The sequence below is a fragment of the Zophobas morio genome, unplaced genomic scaffold, assembly GCF_036711695.1.
Source record: "Zophobas morio isolate AGI-343-1 ecotype UQ-CSIRO unplaced genomic scaffold, CSIRO_AGI_Zmor_V1 ptg000398l, whole genome shotgun sequence".
Classification (NCBI taxonomy): Eukaryota; Metazoa; Arthropoda; class Insecta; order Coleoptera; family Tenebrionidae; genus Zophobas; species Zophobas morio.
Genome location: NW_026972502.1, coordinates 62,091 through 88,471, shown reverse-complemented (window position 1 = coordinate 88,471; position 26,381 = coordinate 62,091). Strand labels below are relative to the sequence as shown.

Below are 26,381 nucleotides of genomic sequence, written 5' to 3'. Positions count from 1 at the left end.
AACTAAGTACAGTGGTGGCGTATTTTTAAGTCGGTTTTTATGCCCTACCTGTTTATTAGCTAAATTTAGGCGCACTGATTACACTATAGGGGACCCTTCCAATTCTTTCAGGATTTTCTCTATACACACTCTATCTCCCGCCAAAAGGACACCACCTTTGGCAAAATGGTTTTGTCATAGTGCTTTTTAGTGCTTTTGCTCCCCGCTTTCTTCTCTGTTTTATTTTAGTTCCCCTAGTAGTCGCTTATAAAATTCAAGTCCAAGTCGTCAGACTCCTTATTTGTGCCCTTTACAAAGGTATTATATTATATGGTGATCATCGTTATATTTAACTTCTTAAAGCAAACTTAAATACTGGACTGACACCCACTATATTAAATTATATACGTACATCAAATATCTAGTCCACTCTCATATCTTATAAAACTACTCTTTTAATGACGGTAAAGCCGAGGAGGGAACAATTCATTGTCCCGTAGAAGAAGGGTATTTATACCTTCAGGGAGAAATACAAAATGTACAAAATATGGGACAAACAGAAACACGTGGGTAGACACCTGTCACCTAGATATGTGGCATAATAACTCATGGCATATGTACCACACAGAGTACGAGATTTGTCAAACTCCAACATTTATAAAGCCTTTTGTCTAATATTTAAATTTCTTTCGGCTAATGTATTGGTTTGATGATGCTTAGTGGTTAAGAAATATTTCACAATGTTTAGTTCTTTATAACAATTCACCAGTGCCCTTCTCCATTAGATTCCACACTTCTTTACCAAAGGTTCCTTTACCTTATGTCGGTCTTGTTCGTTGAAAGTGTGCGCAGTTACTACTAAGCCACGGTCCTAAAATTAACTTCATAATGTCCACCGCTAAGTGTTTAATGGCTTTTTTTAGTGTATCTAAGTAGAGTTCCTCATACAGGTTTATACTCTCATTTTTAAACTTTTGCATACCTCACATACCTCCATATCTGTCAACTATTTTATATCTCGCCACTTTGCAGCGACTTTTATAAGGGTTTTCTTTCGAGCTGCTCTCAAAGAAATACCATGCAAACCAATGAGGCTAAGTTCCTACTCTTCTAGCTCTTCAAGCCATATTTACATAATTGAAAGGGAGAACATTATACTGTACTCTTCTTACATTAAAAAAATGTGAATGCAAAGTACTTTCTCATTCTTTGATAAAACCCTTTTGCACGGTATAAAAAGTAAAGAGTTATTATACCGTACTACGAAGTAAATTTTTCGTTCTTTAGGCTTTGCAGAGCGTCCCCGATCTTTATAAACTTTTCTGAACTCCTACTACTTTTCTTCAGCGTCACCTCTTTCACACATGGTACTTTTACTATAATTTTAATATGGTTTTGTTTTAAAGATTCCTCGGTAACCAGCCTTGGAGGCCCAAAACTCCAGTAAATTGCAATGGTGCAATTTTTTTAGATTAAAATACTGTGAACGGTAATTAATTAAGGTCATTGGATCTAAAAAATGTAAGATTATTGCACTTGCGGACCATATATATATATATATATACATATTACACCTAATAAAAGATTTATGAGAAGATTGTCAATTCCAGCTTATTTTTAGTTGTTTTATTTTATTTTAAACGTTAAGATGCTATAGTTTAATCGCATGAGGGTTATGGCGAGAGACTGCTCCCAGCATTTGGTAGCTATCATCAAAGATCTGGAAACCTAATTAGATTCTGCAAACAAACTTACTGCGTAACTGAGAAATAAAGAGAATCTTTCGCATGCTGAAGGCTCTTAAAAAAACGAAAGGGGAAGTAATCAGCCTTAGAACTTCCAACAGGATATATTTTTCTTTTTCTAATGGATACTGACCAAAGTACTGTTAATAACGAACACACCGTGAGCTTAAACCGTACAGAGGGATATCTTAAAAGTTTACTCATAAATACAACTCAAAGTAAGAAAACAAGTCTAATAATTCAATTAGTACTACATGTAGTAATAAAAGTACTAACAACGTTAATAATAATAACAGTAATAGTAATGGTACAGTAGTAATAATAATAGTAGTAATACTAATATAACAATTATAATGACGATAATAGTAATAAATATAGTAATATAGTTATAATAAAAGTAATACTAATACCAGTGTTAATAGTGATAATGATAAAAAAAACCAAATTTCCTCATAATTTTTTGTAATAAAAGTTTGGAAAATTTTATCCTTACAATTTAAAGCTAACAACATATCTATTTACTCCGCTAAAGATGCGATACATGGCATCAAAATTATGGCACCTTTCGCAAATGACTTTAGAAAACATACGGCCCTACTTGGCGCCAATGACCATGAATTTTATACTTATTAGTTACCTTTTGCAAAAGAGATGAAGGTGGTCTTGCGTGGCGTCTTTACAGGGCTGGCCGCCGAGGATATTAAACAAGAGCTGGAAATTTAGGGTTTCCATCCTCCTGCAGTCATCATAATGCGGCGCTATCACAAGCTTCGAACTCCATTGCCTTTGGACCCTGCTAAATTACCTCGATCTGAAAAAGTATATATAACGTAAGAGATATAGGCTACGTTAGAATCTCTGCGGAACCTATAAAGAATAGTAGTAGGATTGGTCAAAGCTTTAGATGCCAATAATTCGGACATAGCGAAAAATTCTGTTCCTTTGGCTACAAATGTGTTAAATGCGGTGAAGATCCTACCACGAAGTTATATCCTAAAGAAAAAGTTGAAAAGTCAAGATTTGCAAACTGTAGTGCCGAGTTGTGATAGAAAACCTTCAAACTTTACTAATTTAGAAATCAAATTTCAAAATCAATAGGCGATTTCTTCTAGAATCTTAACCATCGGAAATGAATAGTGAATACCGCTTAAAAAATAATAGGATTTTATCTTGGAACGCGGACAGCCTAAGAGCCAAACAGTTTGAATTACTTGAACTTGTTACTCATTACCAATTGATATTATTCTCATCTGGCCACCTGAAAGAAGGTAATAAGTATCAAATACCTAATTATACCAGTTATAGGTGCGGTTGCAGGGTCTCGTAAAAAGGAGGGGTAGCAATTTTAGTTAAGAAAGGTATCCAACACACGGAGTTATAAATAAGGAATCTTCAGAGATTAGAAGCATTTGGGATACGCATCAAATTACAAAAAAATGGCGACGGACCAGTGGTATCAGCTTACAAGTCCCCGAGCAAAAGGTTATTTTTTGAGAACTTGGAATATTTTTGGCTTATCGAGCCCAGTTTTGTTGGCTGGAGATCCCAAATGCAAGCACACCCATTGGAACAGCGCTGTTCGAATAGAAAGAGAAACTCTTAGCTAATTGGGCTAATATATCCGATTTCCTTATTCTGGGGCCAGATAACCCAGCTCACAGTACTCCATGGGGAAGCACTGATGTATTGGACAGCAGTTTTTAAAAAATATATATGTCACTGCAAGTATAAATTCTATTTACGAGTTGTCCTCCCCGACCATAGTTCTTATCGAGCTGGGAGACACACTGTTTTTCATGAAGGCGCATATACTATCAAAATAACTCGCTGGCCACTTTTCAAGCATTACTGGACGAAAATTTTAATACTTTTCTGTCATCCGAGCCAGTTATCGATGATGTGGTCAATCATCTAGAATTAACAATCCGAAGTGCTTACATTTCTGTCTCCACTTCTAATCCTTCTAGATCCTTCAACTTATATACGCCTCCTGCTATTATGCAGATGATTAAAAGGAGACGATGCCTTAAGTAGATATATAAAGACAGGCTTTTTTAGGGACATCGTTATGGAAATTAAGGTTTCTCAACCCTTGCCACAATTTATTAAGCATACCACCCATATATCATGCGTTTTTGCACAATTCTCGTCTCGTTTTCCGAAAGTTTCACTACTTAAGAGGCACCTTGCTATGAGGCGACCTCTGATCATGATTTAGACAATCTTTATTTTACTAGTTGCGAAGAAATTATTAATATAATCAACACATTAAAGACCAAAAAAGTTGTGGGAGCAGACGGTATAACCAACCTAATGCTCAAACATTTCACTACTAAGGCTATTGCCTAAGTAAACGAGCTTTTCATTCGATGTTAACTATATCTTTACAAATCGTTGGAAATTGGCAGAAGCTGTTTTTATTTCCAAATTAAAAAAATCAGGAAACTTTATTAAAGACTATTGGCCCATAAGTTTACTATTTCGCATTAATTAACTAGCGGATACTGTAATACCCACAAGATTAAAAACTTTGCGTAAGAAAAGAACATTATTCCAGAGTGTAAAATTTGGTTTCATTTAAAAAATTACTCCACATCTCAACAGAATCTAAAACTTTAATGTGTTACTAGAGGATTTAACAATCGAAAATATAACGCAATGGTATTTTTAGACGTTGAGAAAGCCTTCGATAACGTTTGGCACAGAGGACTGTCCATAAGATGGCCAAGTTTAACTTACCTGGGCTCTTAGCTCAGATGAAAACAAAAAATTTCATTACAGAAAATTTTTAGTCCGTATAAATATGGTTAATTTGAATCTGGGGAATTTTAAAAGCTGTAGTTCCTTAAGGATCACTTTTATCGCCTATTTTATTCGAGATTTATAATGGCAGAGGCCCCCATATCAACCACCGTACCATTAGGCCAATATACGGACGACACAGCTATATTCTGTTTCCCTCTAAATAAAAGAAATCTTAACTCTATTTTTAAGTTCGTACTAACTCCAAGCCAGAGTCATTATCTTCCTTCTTAATTTTAAAAATTCCATAATATAACATTTCTTATTTTTGAATTCGTATTATATTAGAATCCTGTGGTTTAAACATTTAGTTACGTTCACGCCAATATATCGCAAGCTAAGGACATAAGCTGATCTTCAATAACTTCTGAATTTTACCGAACCTGCAATCCTCTTCACATCATCGAAGGCATTAACCACTTAATTATTTAATGTTTATTAAAATTGGGCTACTACAACGCCATCGTCCTCTCTTTTAATTATTTTTACTACCAAATGAACACAAAATCTTGAAAAGTTACCACCGTTACCAAGCATATCTCGTTTTCCATAGGGTCAACTGTGCGTATATGTACTACCTTGCAGCGCTCCTCCAGACACTTTGAAACCCTCGATCATTCCGCTTAATCTCTTCATCGATACCTCATTAATTATGCTACTTTTCAAGCTGCACTTAATATTATCAATAACACTCCCTAAATGGTTTTCGCAGCTACTACTTTTCATACCAAAATATATACCAGCTTTATTACTTTAATTAGAATGACTACCTAAATTATGACAATTTACCTTTTTTCTTATTAAATCTACCATCAAATTTATTACTAAACATTTTTATCCTAAAGGCTATTTAAATTATTACTACTAATACTAGTTCTAAGACTATTATAACCACCTCTATCACTACCGCGAGTATTTTGAGGACAATTAATATTATCAATACACCTCTTTTTTCCATTAACTTTTCTATTAATGTTAACACATTTACTACCGCACTTGTAACCAAATTTGGGACATGACTTGAACCAACTAGTGTTAAACCTCCAGGTTTTACTTGGCTTCAACTAAACACCCACTTTTCCCACCACGCTAGGAGGTGAACCCCACCTAATAGGGCGAAAAACCATTTATTAATATATTATATTCTAACAATGCCTAAGCTCTACTAAAGTTACAATCAATACTAACGCGATTAGCGTTTTAAGTTCTTCATTAAGCCAATAAGCACAGAACAAAGATGATCGACGACTTATTAAAGTGGGTGGAGAAAAGTGCTATGAATCTAGCATGCGCCCCTATCATCATTTTCATTGGAAATTACTATATTATATGCGTCAATGCATGAAAATTTTATAATTGGCGTTTTTAGCGCATAAACAGATATTTATGGCTTCCAACCTAAGGGGGAAGGAGCTGACTTAGTTACTTTCTTTATATGAAGTGCCTATCGTAATTTTCTCTTTTAGGTTACTTTCGCTTCTACAACCAGTTTCTAAGTTCTGTTTCTTTCTAAAGTCTTTTCTTAAGTTCTACTTCCGCCTGTGCATTAGCTCCACCCTTGGTCTAAGATTTAGCTCTGTTAACTATTATTGTTTAAGGTTAATTAGTTTACTGTTTTTTTGTTATTATATATTTTAACACATAAGTTCACCTTTGGGCGCTTATCATCGTCGTCTGAGAGCCTTACGATCTCCAAAATCGTAACACCAAGTCATTATTGAAGAATTTTTTGCAAGTTAATATGTATTTACGACTCTTCAAAAAAAAGCGTCGACGAGGGGTGCGGGCGCCAAACGGAAGCAAATTTGCCCTTACACTTCTATTAAAACTTGAATTGAAAATTGTGTTAGGTGCGACACATAACCGTCAAGCGTTCAGGTAGACTTGTTAATAGTTCAAAAAGAAAAACAAAAATTTTGGTTAATCTTCTTTTTAAATATACACTACCTACGGAGCAATCAATAGCCATAAGTTCTTTTAACGGCAACGATAGCACTAATGACTTTAAAATCAGTGCGCGCTCTTTATAGAGTTATAATGACCGCACCGAAGGACTGAAAAAGCGAAAACTATCGGCCTGGACTCCCGTCATTCGGCCTAGGGCGGCGGAAAACAGCTATAAACCACCGTCTGGCGACACACCGGCCAGGCCACCCCGATTATGAGCTCCTCACCCAGAAGGGGGAGCCCTTGCCGAATCTTGAATGTCTTATTGCGTCTGTGTGTATATATATATAGTTCGCTAGTGTTAATCATAAATTTTACAGATCAAAAGCATTAATTAATATTACCGTTCACAGTCTTTTAATCTAAAGAGCGCATCATAGCAATTTATAGCGTTTTTAATCTCCAAGATTGGTTACCGAGGGGCGTTTGAAAATAAATAGTAATAAAAAGAGCGATTTAAAACTATAAATCAAAAAAAACGGAAAAAAAATAATTATGGGTAACACTGAATTATAAGAACATGTACAGAACAACTGAGAGTTAAAGAAGAACACTAAAAAACAAAAGGAGATACTTTACAATGAGGGGTATAACAAAACCTAAAATACTACCACCAGTTGGGGGCCAGCTATTAATCCGTCCAGTCCCCTAAATTCTCGTGACTGCCAAATAAGGGTAGTAGGCATAATAAACTTTAGGAACTTTCAAGATCGGCTGCTTTTTTTATAAACCATTTATAGAAACACACCGCTTCAAAAAAATATAATATACAGATTGAAAATGAACAGTATCGATTTAGAGATTTACTATTTATTAAGGTTTAAAAGTTAAAGTTCAACAAATTAAATTCGTCGCGCTTTCTCAAGTAAAAACAATATTCCACTATAAAATACTGAAACCTACAGTACCTTCAACGCTCTTTCGTCTCCAGGCCTTTAAGCGAGACTCTTGAATCTCCAAAAAGATAAACTGATTGGACAGACCAGCTAACGAAGTTTGCGTTCAAAGTTATTTTCTAGAAAAGCCAATAATAATGATTGGGATGAGGGGGAGCAGCACGTGACCGTTTGGAAGTGCTGGAGCAAGTTGCGGTGTTCATTTACTTATAAGCGTAGCCTTTTACATTCGTTATGTTACTTCTTTTATTGTATTCATCTATCTTGCTTACTATATTATCATCATCGTTCTCATTAACATTTTACTCTAAAGGTAACTATATATTACTATTAATTTTTTTTTAATTTATTAATATACGGTTACAGTTTGCTCTAATTTATTTAAGAAGCTAAAGGAATGGTTATCTTTAAAAAAAGGTTTTTTTAAAAAAACATTGATTTTAGTTAGATTCCTGGACAAAATGGTTTTTACATTATATATTAAAAAATATTTAAGAGGGTAAAGTAGAACTTTATAAGACTTTTACTAGGGGTGAATTTCTATACTAATTTTGAATTATGCCTTGTCCAGCTATCGATACTTATTTGTACTTAGGGTCACACAGAAGTAATTTACAAGTTACTATATTGTATTCGAGCGTGTTTGGAACCGCTAAAAAGTTTGCTGAAGATCTTTATAAAAGACTGTAAGCCTTTCCGTTAACTTACATTGGTGTTTAAACTTTTATTATTTTTTAGTGGTAGTCAATTATTTTCTGTGAAGATGATATATCTCCCAGATTTTGAACCCGAAGAAATATTACAAAAAAAATTTGTTTACAGATTTAACCATTTTAATAATTCCCACATATAGTGAAGGTTTTTATATTATCTTCAATAGTTCAATATTATTTGTATAATAATATTGGAGGGTCTTTTGAGGAGGCTGCATTTTTTAAATGGATTAAAGATTTGCGCTATGATTTTCGGGTTCCACGTTCCATTTTAAGCAATTTTAATTTTGCGATGTTTGGATTAGGAAACTCTGAATATGGCGAAGAATATTATAATAAGGTTATATTATAGCTGAACGTATCTTCTTTCTCTTTTTTATTTTTTTTATAAGGCCGCTATTGAACTTTTTAAGATACTCGAGTCTTTATCAGCTTTACCTCAACTTCCCCTCTTCTTAGGAGATCACAACATGGCTAAAAGCGCTCACGGGAGTATTCAGCTTTTTGAATTATAAATATTCTGTCAATTTTGGTTTTTATGTAATTTTTAAAGCTTTTTTCCTTTAAGATATTGAAAAGGACTTTCAAGCGTTCAGTGAACGCCTTGAACTTTCTATTAAGGAGTTTTTTACTAGTAAACACCACAATTCCTATACGAGAGGCGCTGTCTTGGAAAGTAGTGAGGACGAATGTGATAGTTTGGACAATATTGATGTCGAGGACCTCGAAGGTTTTATTTTATTTGCAAAAAGCGCTCATGCATCGGGGTTTGTATTGTTTAAATATCAAAGTTATTATATGTTTGAGGTAAGCATTTTACAGTATTATAGAACTGAGCGCGGTACAAAAAATTCGCTTTTATATCTTTTCAGCGGATATATCTGTTCATTTAAATTCTTATTTTTTCGTGGTTCAAGCGGTATGTTATATATTTGCCTGATTAGCTATATTTTTGCAGTAATTGCGAATGAACTGGAAACTTTAAAAAAGGAAAAAAAATATGAAAGAATATCTAATAAGAAAAGTAAGAAGGTTGTTTTATCTCTTGAAGAAGATAAAGAGAACGTCAAAATATGTAAGTCCAGTGTGGCCTGCGTAAATTTTGCCAAAAATAGACTTTATATCTCTTTAATTTTTGTTGAATTTAGTTTTCTTGGTAATGAATATCAAATTCATAAATAAGCATATGATGATTTGACTGAGCGCAAAGACAGCGATGGTTTGAAGGAAATGCTCACCCCGTTGCTGCGAAAAGCTTTGACTAAGTATTTTGACTTCTATAGATAATTTATTGTGCAGTTCTAGCGTGTTATATTTGATGGGCATCCAAAAATTAGTAATATTATTATGACTCCTGGGCAGACAAGGCTATGAGCTCATTGGCTCGCATTCTGGCGTCAAGCTCTGCCGTTGGACCAAGGCTATGTTACGAGTTAATCACACATTGTGAGTTTTAAATTTCCTCTAGTTTCTGATAGTACAAAGGGCCGCGGTGGGTGTTATAAGCACACTTTTTACGGCATTGCATCGCATCTCTGCATGGAGATGACCCCCAACTTGGCTTGTGCTAACAAGTGCATCTTCTGCTGGAGGTTTTTCATAAGAATACCTTCTGGTGTAACTATCTCATAGCATTGGAAGACATCACTCTAACCCCGTGGGGACCGCGTGGAACTGGAAAATGGAGGATCCCGAGTTCATTGTCACCGAGGCTATAAAGAAACATAGAAAGATGATAAACGCAGCCAAAGGCGCGCAATTATTGCCGGGCTGATTTCTTGTAATGATTTAACTGCTCAACTTTAATGCAGGGATCCCCGGCGTTCTAGAAGCACGCTTTATTGAGGGAATGAACCCAAGACACGTGGCTCTTTCTCTGGTGGGGGAGCCCATTATGTACCCGGAGATCAACAAGTTTGTTAATTTGCTTCATGAAAGAGATATGTCTACCTTTCTTGTAACTAACGCACAGTTTCCAGAGGTACTTGATATATTTAATTCTTAAGTGAAACGTTAATTCCTTTTTGTTGTATCGCAGGCGATTGCTAGTCTTGCTCCCGTTACACAGTTATATGTGTCTGTGGATGCAGCTACCGAAAAAACACTCAAAGAAATAGACCGGCCTTTATTTAGAGACTTCTGGCCGCGCTTCTTGGAAAGTTTGGAAGCTTTAAGCAAAAAAGTATTTTTTTAATTATCTACTTTCTTTAGATGAAGTTTATTTTATAATAAATTATGCCTTTATAGGGACAAAGAACGGTGTATAGACTAACTTTAGTAAACGAGTGGAATAATGAGGAGATCGAAAACTACGCTGAGCTTATCGGTAGAGGTCTCCCTGACTTTATTGAAGTAAAGGTGATTTTCATTGGTTCATGGTCAATATGCCACTTTTGTTATTCTGATATATTCTACGATTAGGGGTTACCTATAGTGGAGTCGCAAAGGACAGCAAGTTAACAATGAAAAACGTTCCGTGGCATGAGGAAGTATGCGCGTTTGTCAGAAATCTAGTCAACCTCCTTAAAGGTTATGCATATATCATTTATATGTTCTTATGCCTATGCTTACCTATAAAAGGCTATGAGATTGCTTGCGAGCACGAGCACTCCAACTGTCTACTTATTGCCAGATCCACTTTCAAAGTTGACGGCAAATGGCACACGTGGATTGACTATGAAAAGTTCTCTACTCTTTGGAAGCAATGGAAGGCCACCGGTCCTTTTTATAATAGATGCATGTGAAATATTAGTTATATTTTTATTACTAAGGAGCCACCTTTAACGCTTTGGAGTACTGCGCACCCACACCACCGTGGTGCTTGTACGGTTCTTTACAACAAGGCTTTGATCCTACGGAAGTACGGTTTAAGAGAAACCCTAAGAATAAAGGAAAAAATATTACTGGGTGTTAATATTTGCCAGAAATTACTTTTTTACTACTTAGTAATGACATAATATGAAAGCCAAGTCTTGCCTGCTTTCTATTCGCATCTTATGAACGAAAGTGAGCTTGACTTGTGCTGAAAAAAATTAATCTTGTTGACTCCATGCCCCTCTCCCTCCAAGAGCAAATATTATAGAAGTTATAGTTAAGGCCCTTAACCGATAGTTGAAGGCTAAGGTTATCAGTCTATGTGTCAAACCTTTTATTTAATTGCTGACTTGAAAAGGTATAGCGAACTAGCTGACGAAGGAGAGGTATTTTCCGTATTTGCAATTGATAATTTCAGGGGATCTTGAAGTAAAAGTTATAGCAGAGATAGTACTTTTGATTATTTTGCAGAAAGCGAGAACAGCGATTACATTTGTGAAAGCAAGCGAGGCTGTAAGTGGTGTATTATCTAGTGAAGGAGGGGCTTGCATGGTGTCCATAGTCAAGTAGAATGCATTACCTTTAAACCTGTTGTTACTTTTTTAAATATGTGTCAGTAACTAAATTAAATACCTCTAAAATTGATTTTTGATTTTTGGTTGGAAGGGTTTTCTTTTAAAATTTAGTCTGTATTTAGAATATTAAAAATAAAGTATTTTTTACCTTTAATTTAGCTTTTTGGTAGTTTTAGTTAAAAATAATATAAATAAAGATATAGATGTTTTAAAATTAATGCCAGAGTTATTGCTAGCATGTGCCTTATTGCAAAAAATTTAGGCGCAAATTTTTTTATTTTTAGCTATGAAATAGTAAGAGTCCGCATTCTTTACGAAGACATAGGTGGCAGTAAGTACTATTGTGTGTATTAGTCTTTGATAAATTTTATTATATTAAAGAATGATACTAAGATATTAGTTTCCGTCAGTAGTTTAATTAACAAAACTTTTCGGTAACTAGGTTTATTAGAATGTTATTTTTCGCCTTTTCAATCTTGGCAAACCACAAAAAAAGGTTATTTTTCTGTTTTTACTAGAAAACTTTTCGAGGATGGAATTAATTAAATAGGCGTCTAACTTTTAAAAAAGATTTCTGAGTTTATATACTGGGCAAAAAACGCGGAGTCTTTTTTGTAATTATAAAACGACGTTTACAATGACTGTAAACTACGTTGAGCGCAATAACGATACGTTGCCCTTATTACTAATGCCTCGTAGGGGCCCGTATCCATACTGATTGTGCTGTATTCAACAAAAGAAGAGTGCCAGTAACTTAAGTCGGTAGGCGAAAACAAATAAAACTAGAAAGGATCTAGTTACTCTGATAAAAACTTAGAATAGCTAGAATAAATAGAACAGAGAAACCGTTATAAAGAGAACAATGGAGCAAATGGTAGACATAAGTTAAATCTCAAGGAATAGCAAGATTAATAAACTAAGAGAAATACAGAGCTAAGAATTTAAGGCAAAGAACTGCCATTTTGTTACTAAGAAGAGATTATGAAAATGAGACGGCTGTACAGTGGATGTTAAATTAATTACCTAATTGATTTTTAAAATCGAGCAACTGGCTAAGAATAAAGGTAATGCGGTTCAGTAGTTTAGTTGTGTGCTTGGATTATAACGTCCTCGCAAATTTTTAACCCCCAAAACCAGACCCTTCGTAGAAACAGGAGTTTAAGTAGCAAATAATAGTCTATAGCACTGCTGCTGCCTTATAAACTCATACCTTAGTTTAGTTAATGCCATTTCTGTTTTGGCTCTGGCGCGGTTTTTAAAGCCGAAGCAGCAGATTCTACGGTTTTAAAACATCCACCAACCTAAGTATGAACGTTTTTTAAGAGACCAGAAGATATCTATGCATGTATCAGCAAAATTTAAGGCTGGTAACAGAGTCTGTATATATATTCTTCTAAAAGTTATTGCATGTTATTTTACTGTTAAACTTGTATATACCTACGAAATGGGCCTAATGAAACTATGGGACCAGTATGGCTTTATACAACTGCATGGACTTAAGCAAAACACGTAAGACTTCTTGTGAATTTGCGTATAGAGCTATAAGCAAGAAAACCACAAAAGCTGGCAAAAATTATAAAGTATTTCCGGAAAGCCTTTCAAAGAAAAACTGTTAGCAAGCTATTAAAGGGGGTGTAGCATTGATGAAGAACGCCTTCAATTGAGGTGAGCATTTATGCTATACTGTTCCCCTATAAAAGAGTATTTCAAATATTAAATTTAGCACTGCCTATTGTGGTAAGCAAAGCTTCTAAAGTTTTCGGAATTATATTTCCATAGTTGGATGCAAACATAATTTATGTAAAAGTAATAGCAGTCAAATAAATTATAACCTTTTATTACACCTACACTAGGTTTAGTAGCTTATCTGCTTAGGAATCCAAAAAAGCATAACCGGGAGTGGCACAAAATGAGGATTCAGAGACAGAGCAAGAGAGTGAAAACTAGAAAACGCTTTATTAATTTATATTTTTGTCTGGTAAGCCATGCTTATCTCCTTATGGTGCCCAATTGTAGTCAAAGGTTTTACAACAAAAAAAGCGTCTCACCTGCCCAGCATTCCTCCAGGTTATTTCATGCGGGATTAAAAGAAGATTAAGATGGTATAGAGGTCAAGGCACCCGCCTTGGATAGTTTCAAAATATAGTTGGAGAAAAGTTTAAACAACTTTTTTTGGACACCGGAGTTTATTCGAGTTAATTTTTAATAGAGCGGTTTAAGCAAAAGGAACCCAACTTTAAAATATTTAAATACATTCACAGAGTAGGAGGGAGATGATTTTAAAGGTAAGCGGTGATTCTCCTCCATTGCTTGCTTAGTCGTAGACGGTTAGCATCCTAAGCTGTTGTAAAAGTACTCCTAGGCGAACTTTATGAAGGCCCCTTTGTCGAGAGGAGGTCCACTGTTTTGCTTTTTATAATGAGGTATGCTTACAATGTCCCAAAAAAGGCTTAATATTTTGTTAGCTTTACGCCCTGAAAAGAAGTATGGGTTGAAGCCTTAGAAGGGCGCGGGACCTCTATACTTGCTGGCAGCCTGATTTTTAATATTTTCGTGGGTCTCGCTACCGCCCGAGTTTTGGGTGCGCCTTGAAAGATTAGAGGCATTAACTCCACTTTAAGGGGCCTGGATGGGGCGGGAGTCAAAGAAAAGTGTAGGTACATGGTGTTTAGCATGGACTAGCCAAGCACCGATTCAGCGCGAAACCTTAATGCTGTTTCTAAAAAAAGGTATTTACGCCCTAGTACATTGGACTTTTTTTTAAGGTACCCAAGGAATTACTGAAAGTTCAATTCAGAAAATAGTGAAAAGATTGGAGGCGGAAGTAAGCGCGGTAAAGGCCTTCCATTTAAATATTAATGGGTTGAGTGGGAAAATGGAAACCTTAGTCTTTTTTCTATAGGGAGAGAAACCACACACTGTTAGCTTACAGGAGACACTGCGATATTGCCTCTGACGCACTCTGGGGACTACTATATGATTTTCGTTCTAAAACAGTGCGTAGCCTTTGTAGTTTTAGATTATTGCAATTTTGATAACCTCATGGCAAAATGCATAAGCAGTAAGACGGTAGAATAGAAGTTCAGGTGCATTACAAACGCAGCGTACTTACCTGGTGCAGGCGCTGGTAGGAGTCTGGCGAGAGCTTAACTAGGAGGCCCCATTCAAATAAGTGCGTTTGGGGGTCGGGCGTTAGATACTTAGAGCCATTTAGATAAAACTTCTTTCGAGACGTCTTTTGGAGTGACAGTGGGGCGATATATAGATCATGAGTTGCACTGGCCGAAATGAAGACTTTTTCTAGGCAGCTGGGGCCCTAGGACATGGAGGGACAGACCGTTATTTTAATGAAACCTGCTGAGGGAGCTGAGACTTGTCCAAGCAAATAAAAATAACGAGATGGCTTACCTAGAGTAAGCGGGACCTAGTTGAGTGTTCACTCCAATAAGCCTTGGTTGAGGAAGAAAGCTTAACTTTTAAGGCGAATACTATTACGGGCGACTAGAACGTGATATTAAGGCAGAAGAGTTTACTTTAACAATAATTATTAGCAATGGATCAAGTAGGAGTGTGAAAATCTAAGAGAAGCAACAACGATTCCTTTGAGGGTGATGAGGGAGTGCTTCAGATCACTAAACAAAAAGTTACTACAAATGGATGTTTCAATTTTCAAGGGTCTAACAACATGTAGAACAAACCGAAAGAAAAAGGAGGTTTAAAAGTTGCAATAAACCGCCTGCGTGAGGGGAATTTATAGAGGCAGCTTAGAAGACGTAAACTACAATGTGGCGGGGAAAGGCTGAAGTTCCAGCGAGCATCGGCAGATAGGGGAGGCTAGGCAAAGGGACAGAGAAAACCGTAAATAATGGAGGGGTGTTCGTGTATCACTTTTTTAAGAGGTGATCACTTGAATCGGTAACTCACCTTGGTTAAAAAATCCTGGCTACAATAATAGGCTGGAGACTCCACATCATTGAGGAAGCCAATGGTCTCCTTTGTGCCGAGAAGGGCGATTTTTAGTAAAAACTATAGTGTGTAGCTTATATTACTGCAAGGGTAGAACACAAGGAACCCTTCGCTAACTATTCCAATGCAACCAAAAAGGGACACTCTAACTAGTTAAATAAGTAAAACCATCATACTGGGATCGAGAGTTGTCATCTTAGCTCAGTGGTTAAGAGCATTGAAGCGCAAACTCAAGGTCGTGGGTTCAATTCCCGCCGACGCCTCTCTCTTTTTCTGTGTCTAATTCTCGCGTACTAATAAAAAGTTAGATACATAAAACCATCATACCGGAATCGTGAGTAGTCGTATTGGGAATCGAACACACGACCTTGAGTTTGCGCTTCAATGCTCTTAACCACTGAGCTAAGACGACAACTCTCGATCCCGGTATGATGGTTTTACATATTTTAAACTGTTACACTTAACCTCTATTGAGCTCTTCACTCTTTACATAAATGATCCATTTAATTCGTAAAGAGAGTAAAAGTACCGGGCGCCTAGATCAAGGCAAGGCCCGGCAACAGGTTAAATATGTAAACCCACCTTTCGGAAACTGAGAATTGTCGTCTTGATTTAGTTATTAAAAGCATTAACACTTATCAGCATTAAGCTTTTGTTATCCTTTATACTTTTTATACCCTGCGCTTGCAAATTTTCTAACCCAGGTGAAGCTTAAGAATTTACTACTGAGTACAGCTCAATGCGTTACATACTGGTTTCATCGCAGACTACGGTAATATCTCAACCATTATAATATTAAAATGAAATGATTCATCTATTTAAATTAATATATTGCAGTTCTTATCTACTGCTCAATTGGATATTAAAATTAAGTACATTATAAAAGTGGTTTCGAAAGTAGGTACAAAGCTTAAAATATGAGGACTCATAAAGAATTTATTTTGAATAGTATTGGTCTACTATTTTTATGGCAATAATTAACGATAAATTTTTATAAAAGTAATTCAACATATAATGCAGCTATTGGTTTTTTAAAAACTAATTCATAATCTGTGATGATAGAAATTTATTCTTTAGTAACAAGTAAAATAGAGTATAATATTAATATTAGCATAAAAAAATTAAGTGGAAGATTTTCCTATATGAGGTATAATATCAAAATGTTAATTTAAAAAGCGTTAACCTTACATATAATGAATTAAGGTTAACTGGCTTGCAAGAGCTGCTTAAATTATGGAAGACTATATTTATTAAACCAGATCTTAGTTTACTAGATTTAAAGGTTAAAATTTTTATATACTAACAATTTTATAATAAAACTATTGACAGATTAGTATGGTTAAAAAAAAAAGACTTTGTATACTTTTCTTTCTCGCACGGTGAGAGGAAAAAACCCGCGCCAGCTGCCTGTATAAAACTTGTAGTACTCTTAATTCCGAATCATAATTACAAGCAACATAAAATTTATTTTTGTGCGTAAACGAGTATCATCTGTCTATTCAGGTAGATTAGGCGTTTATTGAGAAAGCCTTCGTATCTTAGATTTAAATTATGGTGACAGGGGAAGCTATAAAGTAAAGTATAATATTTATAAGTTTTTTATAGCACTATTATAAAAGACGCTTACTACTACTATAAAAGTATGATGAAAAACACATAGGGCAAATCTACCTAAACTATAAAATTGAGCTAAGACAAAAAGAAGTAACTTTCTCGAAATTAAATGCAATGAGCTTCTTATTACTTAAATTAACCCTAAAACAGCTTCTACTAAAATCTAATTTAAAGTTGATATATTTAAAAATTATTAATGGTTTTTTTCTTTAACATAATAAACTCTTTTTTTGAATATATCATAAAATTTTACAGGAAAAGTATGGTAATAGTATTGCTCTATTAATTAAAGAAAATACTTTTGAAAACGCGGAAAATAATTTACTAAATCCCTTGGAGTACCCTAACGATAAGGAAAAATTAACAGTTAAACAAACCTTTAAATTTATTAGAGTTTAACTTAAAAATTGTATAGTAACTAATAAGTAAATTTTCATTAACCTGTGAAAACAATTAATTTTAACTAAGTAGAGAGCTCATAACAACTCAGTTACTATTCTACAAATGTTAACTTTTATACTATTACTATTATTGTAGTGAAATTAATAATAAAAGATTTAATATTGTTTAGTACTCCCTAGTAGTATACCATTGTCTATTCTATGTTATACGAATAGAGTAGCAACGCTTTTACTTCCTTTCAGGCTTTGAACCTGCTCGAGGGAATATGCCTAACAAATAGTAACTGTCGTGATTTGATCAGTTTTAAATTTGTACTAACAGTTCTTGATCCTGTTAACAACAACTCAAGAAGTTTGCAAGTCGCTAGTAACTTTTTTTTTAATGAAAATAATATTATAAATGCTATACACTTACCATAAGGTTTACGATTGTTGACCGCTCTTCTTGTTGATTGCTCGCCTTGTCGCCTTAAAGAATTTGTTCAAAATAGCGGACTTCATTTATTGACATCAATGTTAGATGAAACTTACACGGTAAAGAGGGATGTCCGCATTAGAGCTACGGAAGTAATTTTAATCGAGAAATAGTATTTATTATTATAGAGATGATACTTAACCTTATATTATAGGTATTATACGTAATCTTAAAGGCACAAAAAGATCTTAATTCTAAAGTAAATGGCAGGCTTTGGGTTACAAAGCTATTAGGAAGACAGAAGGTTCTAAAGTTATTACAAATACCCAGTATATCGCTTTGTGAGTTATTTGTGAAGTAGGCATGACACTTACTCCTAAAAAATAACTCTAATTCTAATACACGATACTATTTTCATAATAAAATAATTATTCTAGCGCAATAAATTTTAGATGGTGTACCTAGTACAACATGACCCTGCTCTTTTATTTAGGCTATGAAACATTAGTAGTTGTAATCAGTTGTGTAAAGATAATATAATGTAAATTAATAAATAAATATATTTATAATTAATAAAGTTTCTGGAAATCAACAGTCATATACCTGACCTCTCAGAGTATAATTTTTGGTTAACGAAAAAGTACTGGCATTTACGAATGCAACTGAAAAACAGAGGGGTCAATCGTTAGTAACAACCAGTAGCCAACTACAATACTTATAAAGTTTTATTAGTGTGACTAGTACTAGTCAAACATGGTAAATAACGTTTGTTAATTGTTAAAAACATATTTAACCCTTACTCACTTTTTGTTGCTTCAATATTTCTGTTGTCTCTATTTTTTTCTCTTCCACTCTAAAATGGAAATAAAAGCAGTTTAATTAAAGTTAATTCCTTTGCTAATTTCTCTAAACGTCTTCCTCCTATTGTCAAAACTAGTTGCCTATAAATATAAGTTTTATATTATAAGTAACAGTTTAAAAAATTCTCAAAATGATAATAACAACCAATATATTACATATAATAATTTTTGGTCAGCGAGATATTACACAATAGCTTAGAGCTAACATTATTTAGCGAAGTAAAAATAATTAAATAATGATTTAAGGTAGTATACGTCTTTTTTAACTTGTTTTATGATATAAAAATTAAATTTAGTTTTTATATTGGTGAGTTTGCTACGAATATGAAATGTACATATATTAAAGTTTCTCCATTAATTGCAAAAAGTGAAATTAAACAAATTAGTAAATTTAATGATAAAAGCTTCAGTTTAGGTGCGTATATCAAACTCTAGCTAAAAAAAAAAATTGAGGGGATAAAAGCAAAGATATCAAATGTCACTATGATTTCTTTTTTTCTTTTATACATCTTCACACTTAAAAACAAAACCAGAGAAGACCAATATTTAAGTCAAATAATCCTAATTGAAGAAAGCAAAAAATTCTAATTAGAACCGCTACAAAATTGATACAAAAAAAATTAAAGTCTCATTTCCAATAAAACAATAAATCCTCCGCTACTAAGTTATACTTATTACAATAAATAACGCATCTACAAACAACAATAAGTGGAATAATCTTTAAAGATTTGAAGCAATAAACGAAAAGTAAACAAAAAAATTACTTTAGTTAAGAAAATAAATACAGTTGGTTTATCTGATTAATAAAATATGTCTTGTCATGCCCTGTGCCTCATTTTTCCTTTACATTATATGCCAAACTTTTGTTGTAGATCTTTTCGTTGCTGGTATATTTATAAAAAGGTAAAACCAGAATTTGAATTGTTATTCTTACAGCTAGAACAAAACAATATATTATGTACTGAGAAAAGATTTAGTGGCAAACAGTTTGTCATTCTCGCTAACAAAAATTTAATAAATCGCTTTTACACTTCCAGACGCAGAGGAGGGAGCCCTCAGCGTGAACGTTATTGATTAATTCTATGACCAATAAACTAAGAGATCTAAACTATTTCACGCTTTTCATTACTATTGGTCTAGTATTGTTTACTTTAGTACGTATATAAAGTTTATTTGTTTTAATAAGCAGCACATTTTTTTCCTCTTCCCGATCCCTGGTGCGTTCTTGTTTAGTTGACTTAGAGTTGGGGCTTATTCTTTAGCTACTAAACTTGACTTTCTTGAGCTAAGAGTAAGCATGTTTGATCACTTACGCCAGATTATTGGTAGATTTCAGAATTATATAAAAACTTCTGAGTTTAATAGACTAAAAGCCACCAAAATTCCAAAATAATATTTAATTGGGAATATCCCTGAAAACCTCATAAATTTATGTATAAAAGCGATACAAACCTAAAATAAAGTTAAACCCTATTTGTTTCTTTGTTTCATTCTATTAAAGTTCATTGTTTAAATATTTCTCTAAACGTGCGACTATTGATAATATCTACTAAATAAAGCTGTACTTTAAAAAATTAAAGAAAGCACGTTGTACAATGCCAAAGATAGGCGCACAAGGTAAGAGCACCTATAGCTATAAATATAATGATTAGAAACTGCAATCATAAACAGTTCTAGGCAAGGGGATATATGCAGGCGTATATGTTATTAACTAAATGCATTACATCGTAAAGTACAATTAGTTTCACTTTAAAACAAATTAGCTCTTTAATTAGTTATTTAACTCAATTTAAAAGTTTTTAAAAAAATCACTTAAATGGAAAACGATTGAAAATATAAAACAATAAAGATAGGATCTACTTAACACATTTTATTAATTTAAGTTCCCAAATGGCAAAAAGAAAAACTAAGAAAAAGCGTGAATTCAACTTTAATGTACCTGTAACAGAAAGAAAGCTAGTTTAACAGGTTAAATATGTAAAACAATCATACCATGGTCGAGAGTTGGCGTCGTAGCTCAGCGGTTGGGAGCTTTGGCGGACATACTCAAGTTCGTGGTTCGATCCCCACCCACGCAACTCTCGATCCCGGTATGGTTTTAGGTATTGCCTGTTACAGTTAACTGAGGTCTATTGGAGTCATGCACAACTATGTTGCCCATCGATAGGTTAAGGAGAGGGGGGTTGGGGTTAGCTTAACTTTGGTTGGACAGTTGACTTCAATCTATTGGTGGGAACTTGTGATTTATTATAATTGTAATATTAAAAAAAACATGAGTTAAATTAAGCAGATCTAAGTAGTAACTACACCTTTTAAAAGAGTGCTACTTTCTAGTACACGCGTAAACCTCGCGACCTTTTACTACCGAGCTTTCTTTTTCTTATTCCAAAATTCTTATTCAGTTTTATTGTTTTTAAAATTAAGAATACAATTCATCATAGGGATCTAACGGTTAGATCAATGAGGTTATAGCTGTATATTTGACTTCACATTTTTTTAGCAGTCATGTCGATTACATCATATTTAAAACTTAGCTTCTATAAATCTTCTGGGTATGCCTAGTCCAGGGAAAATATGCTATTGACGAAGAAGTAGCGTTTTAAAACAAAAAACAAAAATGGCTGTTAACAATTATATAATTACTACATTTCTGTTATATATAACTTAAATAACTTATTTCCCCTTCAGTGTTCTTTTTAAGTATATTTTTAATTTTAAAAACTATATAAATTGAGCTACCTTATATTTACTAAAAAATTATTACTAACTTCATTTTATCTGGACACATTTATCAAGTGTCTTTTATATTTGATCTTAGTTATAAGCCCTTGCAAGTTGTATAATTTTAGTGTTTGCAAGGCATGGATTAATTTAGAATGACGTGAAGTTGCTTCAATTCTACGTAAAGAGCCAACATACTTTTATAATGATAAACAGTATGCGTTATACCACAACAATGGTAGCAGTTTGGTTGCTTTTATTAAAATTTATACTTATAAAAGTTATAAATTTAAGATTTAACACCCTAATTTGTTTAAAGAGAAGGGAAAAATATTGTATTGCTAGGTTTTTTATTCTGTTTACCGCTCAGCTCTAAGTTTCTTCTTCAAAATTCTTCTACTCTTCTTGTAATTAAAACTATTAGTTTTACTTGTGCACAGGGTTCACTCTAGTAAAGCATCATTAAGAACTTAGATTGTTTAAATATTTATCTGACAATTTTTACATACTAAATCATAAACAACCTTGTTGTGCAAATAAATAGTGAATTTATTTATATAAGCTTTGCTTTAATTTTTAGTAAATAAGTGTAACTTAATTAATCGAATGAATGTAGTCTCTTTAAACCCTTAAAAGTTGCCAGTGACTTGGTTCAGAAACTTGCACTCAAAGCCTTAACTATCAAAAGTTTAATTTATACATTTCCCGCTTTCTTCCTGTTGAATTGTAATGTACACATGAGATAAACAAATTTTTACTTTTTACTATGCTTAAAATCGAATATATAAAGTTAGTACGGAAATTAATTTTGCGCATGTTTTCATCGAATAATATTATAAAACAATTAAAATATTAAGTAATACTTATTTGGTTATAGAAATCAAATTATAAAGTTACTTCAAAATTTTAAGAACCACAACCCTACAAATAGCAATGCCCTATCTAAAGTTTATCAACTGATATTGGAATTTCTATGATAATGTTAAGTTTAAGTTAGATTAGTGTGGGAGGCTCTTAAGGTCCCGTGCCTACTTCAAAAAAAACAAGGAACTGATAATGTTGACCAAGATAAATAGAAACAGCAATTTTCACATCAGTATTTTTAAAAGTCATTCCTGCGCGAGAGATTTTCTTTTTTTAAAGTATTAATATTTATCATAGAAGTTAATAAATAAAAGTATATAATTTATAGTTATATAAAATTAATATCCTAAATCTATTAATATGAATAGGTTAATTACATTTATAAATTAATAAAAATTGAAATTAAATATGCTTAATGCTTGTCAGGTAATGATAATTTTTAAATATATTATAAGTCTTTTAAATATAGCTCACTTTTACTGGATACGTATAAAGTTTTAAGTTAATAAAAAAAAGGGACATGTTACGTCAATGTTAATAACTAATTTTATTATAAACCCCGTTGGGTTTGCTAGCCCTTACACACTTGTTCTTTTAAGCAATACACTTTTATTCTATGCTAATAGTTAAATTATTTTTAGATGCCCAAGGAGAAGAGTGACACTACTGGTAGGTCTAAATTTATCGAAAGCACCACTTCCAATGTTTTACAAATTTTTATACTCAGAATTCTGTGCAAGTGAAAACACTTTGAAGTGGAACTTTAACCTAAACCTTCCTGCTTCTGGCCTTATAGGCCCCTGCGCCGGTGAAGTGGTGGAGTATTCTAAAAATTACGTTGGATCAAGGTCTTTTTATTATTTAAATAATGACATATCATATGTTTTTATAATTAAATTAAAGAGTTGTTCAAACTCTTTTAGCAGCTGGTGAAGATAATAATAGAAATATGATCATAAACGGTTTTACATTCCCCTAACTTCATTAGAGAAAAGTTTGCGATTGCACGTTTAGAACTATTGTCTGACTCTACCCGATTGGCTATGCACGTGTGCGGAAATTATGCGATTCAAAAGTACTATTCTACTGAAATATTAGTGAACAGTAACTAAAAGTGGCCTATATAAAAGGGCTTTGCAGGTGTGCGGCCCTTTAGCCTTTCAGAGCTTTTTGAAGACTTTCTCTGGAAATATGGAGACGATGGCTGTGAATGTTTACGGTTAAAGTATCCATATATAAAGAAGGCACGTGATAAACCCAAGCTGTTAGGATGGAGGATAGTACAGACGGCTGTCGACTATTCCTCCACCGAGCAACAACTATCTATTCTAGCAGAACTTCATGGTTATATAAATAATAGGAAGACTCTCAGGTGTTTATTAACACAGTAAATACCAGGTAATCTTTTTCGCATTGCCCAAAACCGTTACGGTTCTCGCGTAATTCGAAGAATTCTGGAAAGTGGCCACGGTTGGTTCTTCGATATATCATGGCGCTTTGCCTTCACGAATGCCTTGATGACCAGTAGCATGCCAAGTGAGCATATTTGAAAATTTAAAGGGGAAGTTTTCGGCATTGGCCAAGCAACTGTTTGGCTGTCGGTTCGTCCAGCATGCTCTAGACTGCTTCCCAGTGGAGCTATGGCGTTCTGTTGCCGACGAGCTCGTCTCAGAGACAGTGGCTCTTGTGCAAGTTTGTATCTTTTTATAACTCCCCTAGTCAGATTAGAGCATATGCTTTTCCGGTAGGATTCCTATGGCAACTACGTTCTTCAGCACCTGCTAGCCTGCACGAGGGATGAAACGTATCGCGACGCGATCATTTGCAAGTTAGAAGGCAAGTTCTCTGAGTTAAGCCAACATAAGTTTGCAAGCAACGTAGTGGAAAGTTGCTTATTGCACGGCAATGTACAGCAAAGGAGAACTGTGATTTTTGAGGTGCTAGGCATGTCCCAGGGGTGCGCATCTGTGTTGCTAAAATTTAATAGCTTTTTCACCATGAAAGTAGTAGAGGTGACTTTAACGAATCGCTTTTCAACATGATGAAACACGAGTACGGAAATTACGTGGTTCAGGTTTACAAACCACAACTACTTTTCCTTTGCAAAAAAATTTTGCTTATTGATAACAGACAATGATTGACTGTGCAGATGCGGGGTTAAAGAACTTGATCGTTGGGACGCTGAGCCCCTATCTTGAGTCCCTGCGCAGTTATAAAGGGGCTCGTTTTGTACTTTCTAAATTTTCTCATCACTTAAAAAACCAAATTGCTTAAGCCAGAAACGTGCTTTTTCTGACAAATAATAAAACTTATATTTTTCCTATAAATGTTAAGCGTTAAATAAGTATTGCACAAGCTTTAGTTAATTGGATACCTTCTCCATGTAATTTTTTTCTTTAATAAACCAGTTTTACTTGAAAGTGTTAAACAGTCAATATCTTATGGGGTGCTTTGGTTTTCACCTCTATATAATGTCGTAAAAATATAAAATAATAAAAATTATACCTTAAGCGGATAAAAATTGGTTTTTTTTTAAGCTAAATAAAACCGTATATTACTGCATCACGTAACCAACTTTTTTTTAATTCTTGGATTCCTATTCTAAAAGCGCTGAATGTTCTTTTTAACAAAGCTTTTATTGCTTCGCTAAATTTTACTCAGAGCGTCAGTTTCTCAAGCTTTACTCATTAAATAAATATATATTATAGCGTTATAAACGCACTAATTAATGCATTACGAGCTGACTAGCTTGCGAGGAATTTCCATTCCTATCTCCCCAACTCTACTCTGCTAATGATAATTTTTACTTAGTCCTGGACAGTTATTCTTCTCTTATTTCCTCTAAGTTCTGCGGGGTTATAATTCTGCTGCTCTAGTTTTCATTATGAGTTTGCTACTTCTATTAGTTTAACTAATTTATCTACATATGTTATTGAACTATTTTAATTTACCTAGTCACTTCCATGTAATATCTAGCAGCTCTTTTTGGTATCCTTCAGAGGATTTAAAAAAAAGGATTTTATATTCTTTAAATCAACTGAATTTATTTGACTTGCAACCTCAAAACATTTTGGCTTTTACTATTAACATTAATACGATCTTAAGTTATACAGCAAACTGCAGTGCAAAAGTTACAATATCCTAGATATCCCACTGCATATTACTATTTTTAAATTTTTTAACTTTTTCCGCAGTGTCTTTTTCCCTGCTGACCCAAAGTCTGTAAATTTATTTATATGGTCCATTATAGGTTAAAAAAATCCAGGCAATTAACAACGACTTCATAATAAAGCTTGTTCCCAAAGATTAAAAACAAGACGTCAGCACTGAAGAGATGATCATTTTTCTAATATCTATTAGCAACTTTCTTCTTTAGTGTAGCCAATTCCAATAATTTTACTATTCTAGCATTTGAAGAAAAGTAAATTATCTTTGGTATTAAGTAACACTGAACAAGTTGGTACTTAGCTAAATTTTGTTTGTAATCCCTTCTTATAAAGTCGCTTTTAAAAATCTCCAGTTGATTTTATAATTTTTCAAACGTGTGTTTATTGTAGGTTTAAACTTTAACAGGGCCAGTTCTGTCTCTTAATTATGTAATTTAACACCTAAAATTACTTTTTCCTTGTAGCTCCTCATTCAAGGTATACACGTTTAAAGTCACTGCATCTGATCCGTCTCTTCCACTTACCTCCCTCTGTAATATCGCTCTGCTATCCTTAGTGTTCGGTGTAGGACAGATCTCGTGCTCTTCAGACTGTTCAAAAACTATCAAATAAACTTTAAAAGTCTTTCCAGGGTTTAACTCACTCTATATTAAATTTATTTGAAATACGTTGTATACTGTATCACTATTGTTTGTATATAACACTTCTTAAAGTTGTATGCCCTGTAAGATTTACAGAGGACTAAATTATAAATTTATGTATATAAGCTGGTTAGAGGCGAAGCTTTTTTCTTTATCACGTGATTGAGTGGTGTTGTGCCTTCTCCCGCTTCGTAGCGTCGTTAGGCTAGTAAAATTAATAAAGTAGTTTTTGTACTAAATAATAACAATACCTTAGTCACT

The 26,381-nt window shown here is 33.8% G+C and overlaps 2 protein-coding genes and 2 long non-coding RNA genes across 6 annotated transcripts; 2 read left to right on the top strand and 2 right to left on the bottom strand.

Annotated features, from left to right (window-relative positions):
• Positions 1-5,851: 5,851 nt before the first annotated feature.
• LOC135120585 (uncharacterized) lies at positions 5,852-6,713 on the bottom strand. Its single transcript, XR_010278656.1, has 3 exons — positions 6,474-6,713; positions 6,178-6,354; positions 5,852-6,109 (listed from the first exon to the last, which is right to left on the bottom strand). It is a non-coding gene; the product is annotated as an uncharacterized LOC135120585 (long non-coding RNA).
• Positions 6,714-8,142: 1,429 nt separating this feature from the next.
• Positions 8,143-11,528, top strand: LOC135120584 (S-adenosyl-L-methionine-dependent tRNA 4-demethylwyosine synthase TYW1-like). The gene is made up of 17 exons (XM_064044917.1): positions 8,143-8,227; positions 8,280-8,422; positions 8,475-8,574; positions 8,651-8,812; positions 9,041-9,157; positions 9,266-9,347; positions 9,445-9,514; positions 9,568-9,674; positions 9,724-9,833; positions 9,894-10,063; positions 10,121-10,264; positions 10,330-10,441; positions 10,504-10,611; positions 10,663-10,800; positions 10,854-10,989; positions 11,048-11,205; positions 11,261-11,528. Exons 2-16 carry the CDS (start codon positions 8,375-8,377, stop codon positions 11,106-11,108), a joined length of 1,665 nt encoding a protein of 554 aa, XP_063900987.1. The 5' UTR covers positions 8,143-8,227; positions 8,280-8,374; the 3' UTR covers positions 11,109-11,205; positions 11,261-11,528.
• A 6,021-nt stretch (positions 11,529-17,549) lies between these two features.
• LOC135120599 (uncharacterized) lies at positions 17,550-19,586 on the bottom strand. 3 transcript variants are annotated; one of them, XR_010278659.1, is made up of 6 exons: positions 19,513-19,586; positions 18,672-18,808; positions 18,471-18,581; positions 17,984-18,011; positions 17,868-17,920; positions 17,550-17,816 (listed from the first exon to the last, which is right to left on the bottom strand). It is a non-coding gene; the product is annotated as an uncharacterized LOC135120599 (long non-coding RNA). The 3 variants fall into 3 exon arrangements; XR_010278660.1 differs by having other exon boundaries at positions 17,868-18,011; positions 18,668-18,808; XR_010278658.1 differs by having other exon boundaries at positions 17,868-18,011.
• A 736-nt stretch (positions 19,587-20,322) lies between these two features.
• Positions 20,323-24,449, top strand: LOC135120563 (pumilio homolog 2-like). Its single transcript, XM_064044887.1, has 10 exons — positions 20,323-20,344; positions 20,744-20,817; positions 20,895-20,966; positions 22,954-22,981; positions 23,327-23,416; positions 23,477-23,699; positions 23,763-23,782; positions 23,841-24,004; positions 24,061-24,219; positions 24,300-24,449. Exons 1-10 carry the CDS (start codon positions 20,323-20,325, stop codon positions 24,447-24,449), a joined length of 1,002 nt encoding a protein of 333 aa, XP_063900957.1.
• The last annotated feature ends 1,932 nt before the right edge of the window (positions 24,450-26,381 follow it).